Here is a 7,500-nt window from a genome sequence, read left to right as displayed (position 1 = left end):
GTTCTTCTCCTTTTTCTTCTTCTCCTACTCCTCCTTCTTCTTCTTCGTCTTCTTCTTCTTTTTCTGCTTCTGCTTTTTTTTTCTTCTTCTTCTTCTTCTTCTTCTCCTCTTCTTTCTCCTATTCGCCTTCTTCATTCTTCCTTACATTTTCTATTTCTTCCCATCGTCTTTAATCTTTCATCAATTTCCACGCTGACCTTATAAGTTGAAATCTCTTAACATCAACCCTACCTGACACAGTTTTTGTTTCCCTTCCTAAGCTCACATAACCTTTCTTTCTGTTGTTTTGAAGTCTATTTATGACATTCTTCCTATTGTGTTTCCTTCTGCATCTCATAAAACTACTTCTTTCTTTCTGTCCTCTTGAAAACTCTTAGCGTCGTATCATAAGACATTTCGTCGCGCCAGAACACATATTTGACAAGGCTTTCGTAGGAGTTGTATGCATTTCCAGGAGTAGTTTTATGACCCTGGTGTTAGTTTGACCCTTCCTGTGTACCGTGAAACTAAAGAAACACTCATTAGAACCCGACTGACCCCTTCTTTGACCTTTAGAAATAGTTGATGTGAGAAGCGAAGGTGTCTTAAAATACCAACCTTAATATGCATCACACCAAGGCATTTTTCTTTCTTTTATTAGCTTCTGTTTTCTTTCTTCCTATTGAACTGATGTATTTTTATGTATTTTTGACTTAATATATTTTCTGGCTTTCCTTTTTTCCTCTAGAGCTAAATATAAAAGCTCATTTCTTACTGTCCTATTAAAATCTCCATCCATTTCTCTTCACTCTCTCTCTCTCTCTCTCTCTCTCTCTCTCTCTCTCTCTCTCTCTCTCTCTCTCTCTGGTGTTTCCTCATCACTTTCCTATATTCTTTCTTTTCTCTTCTGTCTCTCCTGTTTTCATCTCTTTTTCTCTTTTCAATTCTCTCTTTTCTTTTTTTTCCTCTCTCTTTTATATAAGCTGATATTTTTTTCTTACCATTGTGTTGAAATCTCTTTATATACTTCTCATATACATTGTTTTGTGGCTTTCGTTTTTCTTGTCGAGTTAAAACAAAAAGCTAATTTCATTTTGTCCTGTTGATATCTCTCACCATCGCGCATCTCAAATAGCTTGTTTTCTTTTCTTTCCTCCTTTCCTACTGTTGCGTTGAAATCTCTTTATATATTCCCCAGTACGTTTTCTGACTTTCATTTTTCCTTATAAAATCTACTTCTATCTTTCTTAAGTCTTACACTACTTTTCTATCTCACAACACACACAAAAGATAGTTACTTATTGTCCTATTGATTTTTTCTCCATAGGTTAAGTTTAGGCCATAATTACAACAACAACAACAACAACAACAATAACAACAATAATAATATCAGTAAAACCAATAGAAAGAACAAGAAGCAGGACGTAAACGAGAACAGGAGCGCGATAACAACAACAACAACAACAACAATAATAATATCAGTAAAACCAATATAAAGAACAAGAAACAGGACGTAAATGAGAACAGGAGCGCGAAAACAACAACAACAACAACAACAACAACAACAATAATAATAATATCAGTAAAACCAATAGAAAGAACAAGAACAAGGACGTAAATGAGAACAGGAGCGCGAAAATAACAACAACAACAACAGAGAACAAAACGCATCTTAAATTCATAACATTGCACTATAGCTGCGCGTGGCCCGATGCTCATCTGTCACGTTGGCCCTGCTTGCCTTACTTGTTATTCTGCCTCTTCTTTTTTTCACTACACAGCTCACTTTTTTTTTGTCCTGTTGAAACTTTTTTGTATCTTCGCTTTTCAGTATTTTTTTTCTATTTCCAATCAATATTTTTTTCTACCATATCGTATATCAGTATCTTTTCGTCCTCGTCCTCCTCCTCCTCCTCCTCCTCTTCCTATTTCTTTCATCTCCACAACTAATCTTTTTCCTCTTCCCTTTCCACCACAAACACTTATTCCTCCTCCTCCTCCTCCTCCTCCTCCTCCTCCTGCTCTTCCTCCTCCTGCTCTTCCTATTTCTTTCATCTCCACAACTAATCTTTTTCCTCTTCCCCTTCCACCGCAAACACTTCTCCCTCCTCCTCCTCCTCCTCCTCCTCCTCATCATCATCATCATCATCTTCCACCCCCATATTTCTTCCCCCATATCAACACTCCCCAACTCCTACTTAACCTCCACCCCCCCCCCCCCATGATCACAACCCCCTCTCCCATCACAGCAGCCCCTCTCTACCCCAACCACCGCAACCACCACGACCCTCTCCCACCCCTTCTACCCTCTCCCCCATCCACCACCACCACCCACCTAACCCCCCTCTCTCCTCCTCCCCGCAGACATGTTCCAGCTGGGAGTGTGGGTGACGCGAGAGTACGGCCCCATGTTCAAGGTGTGGCTGGGCACGACGCCGCTTGTGGTGATCAGCGGAGCGAGGCAAGCAGAGGTGAGTGAAGGAGTGGGGGTCAGAAGCAATGGGGAGAGGAAAGTAGTGGTGATGGTAATGGAGGAGAGCAAAAAGAAGAGGAGGAAGCAGAGGAGTAAACAGATTATGGTAATGAGGAAAAGATGGAGGGTAAGATGATTGTAATGAAGAGAAGGAGGAGGAGGAGAGGTAGAGTAGGAGGATTAGGAGGAGGTGTTGAAAGATATAATGATTGGAATGGATAGGAGAGGAGGAGGAGGAGGAGGAGGAGGAGGAGGAGACAAGAGCAAGAGGCGGAGGAAGAAAAGGAGGGGAAAAGGGAAAAGTTGGAGGTCGTGACAAATGTAATGGAAAAGAGGAGGCGGAGGAGGAGAAGGAGGGGGAGAAGAAAGAGGAGGAAGAAGAGGAGAAAGAGGAGGAGGGGGAGGAAAAAGAGGAGGAGGGGGAGGAGAAAGAGGAGGAGGGGAGGAAAAAGAGGAAGCGGAGGAAGAGGAGGAGGGGGAAGAGAAAGAGGAGGAGGGGGAGGAAAAAGAGGAAGCGGAGGAGGAGAAAGAAGAGGAGGAGGAGGAGAAAGAGGAGGAAGACTGACCAAAGAATATATAACTAAAAAGAAAACGGAAAACAGAAATTAAGAAACAGAAATTACACTTTATTACCCCAAAAAGTTAGACCATTGAAAAAAATCTTGACCAGAGACTGAAAAAAAAAAAAAAGAGTCTGACCGCGGCTTCCGAATCGAGGAAAAACGCAACTCTACGAATAACGACGAAAAAAATAAAGTCAGGGAAAAAAAATGACCTTAACGTTCATATACTATACGTGACCATCCAATGAAACGACCTTGGAAAATATGGCACTACGAAGAAACTACGACAATTCAGAGCGATGAGTACGATAATTTGACAACTCGGACCTGACCTTCACTCATCCCTAACTTCAGCGACTTCGTTCAAGAGGAGCACCGGGGGGCAGCATGGGCCAGGCAAGAGTCACACATCACGGCACCCACTATAAACAAAATTCGCCCGCGTCACTAACGGGCAGGGGTTGTTCAAGAGGCCCCTCAAGACAGCCTACCGAAGCTATAGACAACACATAAGAAGAAAATATATATAAATTAACTGGTGAGGAAAACAATATGAAAAGCTTAAACAGAGAATATAGTAAGAATAAGGAAGAAAAGAAGAGAAACAAGAGGAAAAAAAGGAAGAGGAGAAAAAAGAAAGAAAATAAACAGGTCAGTGAAAATATTATTCCACCTAAAAGAAAGTTGAGAGAAAAAAAAAAGCACGAGAAATAAGGAGAGACAAAGAAAATAAATGAAAGAAGAGAGGAAAAGCGAAAAGAAGAGAAAGAACAAAAGAGAGGAGAGAACAGAAATGACAGAGGGAAAACAGAAGACAGAGAGAAGGAGGAGAAAGCAGAAGAGGCAGGGAAAAGAAAAGAAAAAGAGAATTGAAGAGAGGAAAGGGAAGAGAGAGAAAAGAAAAGAGAGCAGGAGAGACAAAGAAGAAAGAAAGAGAAATGAGAGAAAAGAGAAAAGAAAAAGCACGAGAGAGAGAGAGAAGAGAAATTAGAGAAGGGAGGAAAGAAAGAAGATGAAATAGAGAAGAGAAAAGAGGGAGAGACGGCGGGAAAGGACAAAAAAGAGAAAAGAAATACATATACCTCTTACCTTATCTCCTGTTGTGTTCTTCATTATCATCCTTACTGTCTCTCTCTCTCTCTCTTCCTTTCTCTTCTTTCTCTTCTCTCTCCTGCTTTATCGCCTCTTCTCTCTCTTTCATTTTTCTTCTCTCGTAGTTTCTCTCATCATTTTTCTCTCTCTTTCTTTCTTCTTCTGTCTCTCCTTATTTCTTCTCTTTTCCCTTTTCTTTTCAATCTTCTCTTCAATTTTCTCTCTTTCCTCTTCCCGCTTTCCTTCACCATCTCTTCTCTCATCTCCTCTTGTCTTCACTGCCTAAAAAAAAGAGAAGAAAAAGACCTTAGGAAAAAAAATCACCGCCAGAAAGGGAGGAAAAAAGAAGAAAAAAAGTAGACGAGAAACGGAGGAAAAAAGAAACAAGAAACAGAAGGAAGAGAATAAAAAAGAATGGAAAGAAAAACAGAAAGGAGGGAGAAAACAGAAAACCGAGAAGACAAAAAGGAAAGAAGAATAAAAGAAAGGAGAAAAGAGAAAAATAATAGAATGAGGAAAATCGTAAGAAAGAGAACGGAAGGAAAAAATTAATAACAAGAAGAAAAGGGAAGGAAGAGAATAACAGAGAGAAGAGAAAAAAACAAGAAAGAAAATAACAGAAAAAAAATAAAAGAAGAAACAGAAGGAAGAAAAAACGGAAGGAAACGAAAAACAAAGGGAGAGAAAACAGAAGGGAGAGAAAAACAGGAGAAAAACAGTAAGGAGAGAAAAACGGAATGGAGAGAAAAACGAAGAAAAGTCGGGAGGAGAAAAACAGAAGGGAGAAAAGAATGAAAGAAAGGGAAAAAACAAAGGGAGATAAAAATAGGAAGAGATAAAGAGAAAAAAAAACAGAATGGAGAGAAAAACGAAAAAAAACAGGAGGAGAAAAACAAAAGGGAGAGAAGAATGGAAGAAAGGGAAATACAAGGGAGATAAAAAGAGGGAAAAAAAGAGAATGGAGAGAAAAACGAGGAAAAAACGGGAGGAGAAAAACAAAAGGGAGAGAAAAATGGAAGAAAGGGAAAAAACAAAGGGAGATAAAAACAGGAAGAGATGAAAAGAAGAAACAGAAAAAAACCAGAAGATAAACAGGAAGGGTAGAAGGTCAATCTCGTTATGCAAAACACTAGCGTCCTGATCCGACTCCATAATATCCGCCGATCTTTGTATCATCCGCAAACTTACATCTCTTCTTCACTACCTCCTATGCTCCTTTTCTTCATCTTTCCTCGCCTTCTCTTCCTTACATTCCATCTTTCCTCTTTTCTCTCCTTCTATCTCTCTCTCTGTTCCCATTCTTGGCTCATTCTACATCCCTTCTCAAACTTCACTTTCCCCCCACTTCTAATTCCTGTGTTCGAATCGTTAATATATACAATAAACATCAGAGGGCCCAGCACCGCCCCCTTCAGGACCCCACTCGTAACAGCCGCAGTCAAATTGTTTTTACCGCTGATTTGCACTCTTTGCTTCTTACTAGAGCTTTAAGCCACGCCCTGACCCAGTTCAAGACTTTCCCACATACGATAAGAGCCTGTAATTCTTCTTTTTCTTCTACTTCTACTACTACTACTACTACTACTACTACTACTACTACTACTACTACTACTACTACTTCTACTACTACTACTTTTTTTTTCTTTCTCTTCTCCCTCCTTCTCCTTCCCTTTCTCATTTTTTTTCTATTATTACTGTTTTCCTTTCTTCTCTTCCTCCTCCTCTTCTTCATTTTAAACACACACACACACACACACACACACACACACACACACACACACACACACACACACACACGAATAAACACACAAACACACACACACACACTTATCATGCTATCCATTACTTCTTGCTTATCTCTCTCTCTCTCTCTCTCTCTCTCTCTCTCTCTCTCTCTCTCTCTCTCTCTCTCTCTCTCTCTCTCTCTCTCTCTCTCTCTCTCTCTCTCTCTCTCTCTCTCTCTCTCTCTCTCTCTCTCTCTCTCTCTCTCTCTCTCTCTCTCTCTCTCTCTCTCTCTCTCTCTCTTTCTCTGTTTCCATTCTTGACCCTTTCTACATTCCTTCTTAACATCACTTTCCCTCCTCCTCCTCCTCCTCCTCCTCCTCCTCCTGCAACATTACTTTCGTTTTCTCTTTACTAACATTTTCCTCCTCACTTTATTCGTCTTTTATTCCTTCCCTTCTCTTCCTCTTCTTACCTGTCTTCCTCCTCCTTTCTTCCACCATCTCTTTTCGTCTTCTTTTCCTTTCCTTTCCTTCGTTATTCACCCTTTCCTTCGTATTGCTTATTCTTATTCTCTTTCTTCTTGTTATTCTTCTTATTCTCCCTCTTCTTCCTCCTCCTCCTTCTCCTCCTTATCCCCCTTCTCGTCTTTTGTTTTTCTTGTTGCTCCTCCTCCTCCTCCTCCTCTTCCTACAACTACTACTACTACGGCTTCCACTACTACTACTACTACTACTACTACTACTACTACTACTACTACTACTACTACTACTACTACTACTACGAAAATTATACCATCACTGAGGACGCAACCTTATGAAGAACGACTCAAACGACACAATCTTCACGTTGGAAAACAGACGACTGCGGGGAGACTTGATCCAGGTCTTCAAGTACTCAAACAATTTCAGTCATGTCGGTCACTAAGCTCTCCACACTACATACTAACCCGGGAACAAGAAAGAATAACCAAACAATGTGAAGAGATGCTGTACAGATATCAGCAGAAGTTATTTTTCGAACAGAGTTGTCCGCCACTGGAACATCCTTCCCGCACAAGTATTTAGCGCGAAAACAAACATTCCTTTAAAAACTGAGTTGATCGTGACTTTTTCTTTGTTTTACAGCAAAGGAGACAGCTCAAGGGCACACAGAAAAAGGAAACAATAATAAAAGAAAGCCCGCTACTCGCTGCTCCTATAAAGAATCAAAAGAGGTGGCCGAAAGAGGGGTCAATTTCGGGAGGAGACGTGTCCTGATACCTTGTTGCGTTGGGGGTGAATTGAATGTATACACGGGTACGGCCAAAAGTGCTTCAGTATTCCCGCAGGTGACTCAAGTGAATGAGGAAACAATTGACCCACTAAAAAAGGCAGCCTCGTAATGAGCTAACAGGTTTTTTGCAGTCTGTCCTACCATGGTACCTTCTCTTCCTTCTCCTCCTCCTCCTCCTCCACGTTTTATCCTTCTTCCTCTTCCTCTCACTCCTCCTACTCCTCTTCCTCCTCCTCCTCATCTTCCTCATCTTTCGTTCTTATTACTATTCTCCTCCTCCTCCTCCTTCTCCTCCTCTTCTTCCTCCTACTCCTCCCCAGTATTAACACACTTCCCCCTCCCCCCCCCCCCTCCAGGCCGTGCTTAGCAGTCAGAAACACATAGAGAAGAGCAACC

The 7,500-nt window shown here is 41.0% G+C and overlaps 1 protein-coding gene across 1 annotated transcript in view; it reads left to right on the top strand.

Annotated features, from left to right (window-relative positions):
- Positions 1 to 7,500, top strand: part of LOC126985622 (cytochrome P450 4C1-like) — a 55,135-nt gene that overhangs the window by 8,910 nt on the left and 38,725 nt on the right. The window contains exons 3-4 of the mRNA XM_050840778.1: positions 2,344 to 2,450; positions 7,461 to 7,500. The exon at positions 7,461 to 7,500 is cut by the window's right edge and continues 54 nt beyond it. Coding sequence (XP_050696735.1) covers positions 2,344 to 2,450; positions 7,461 to 7,500 — 147 coding nt within the window. The remainder of the gene's footprint in view (positions 1 to 2,343; positions 2,451 to 7,460) is intronic.

The sequence above is a fragment of the Eriocheir sinensis genome, chromosome 60, assembly GCF_024679095.1.
Source record: "Eriocheir sinensis breed Jianghai 21 chromosome 60, ASM2467909v1, whole genome shotgun sequence".
Classification (NCBI taxonomy): Eukaryota; Metazoa; Arthropoda; class Malacostraca; order Decapoda; family Varunidae; genus Eriocheir; species Eriocheir sinensis.
This window is presented reverse-complemented; position numbering and strand designations above follow the sequence as displayed.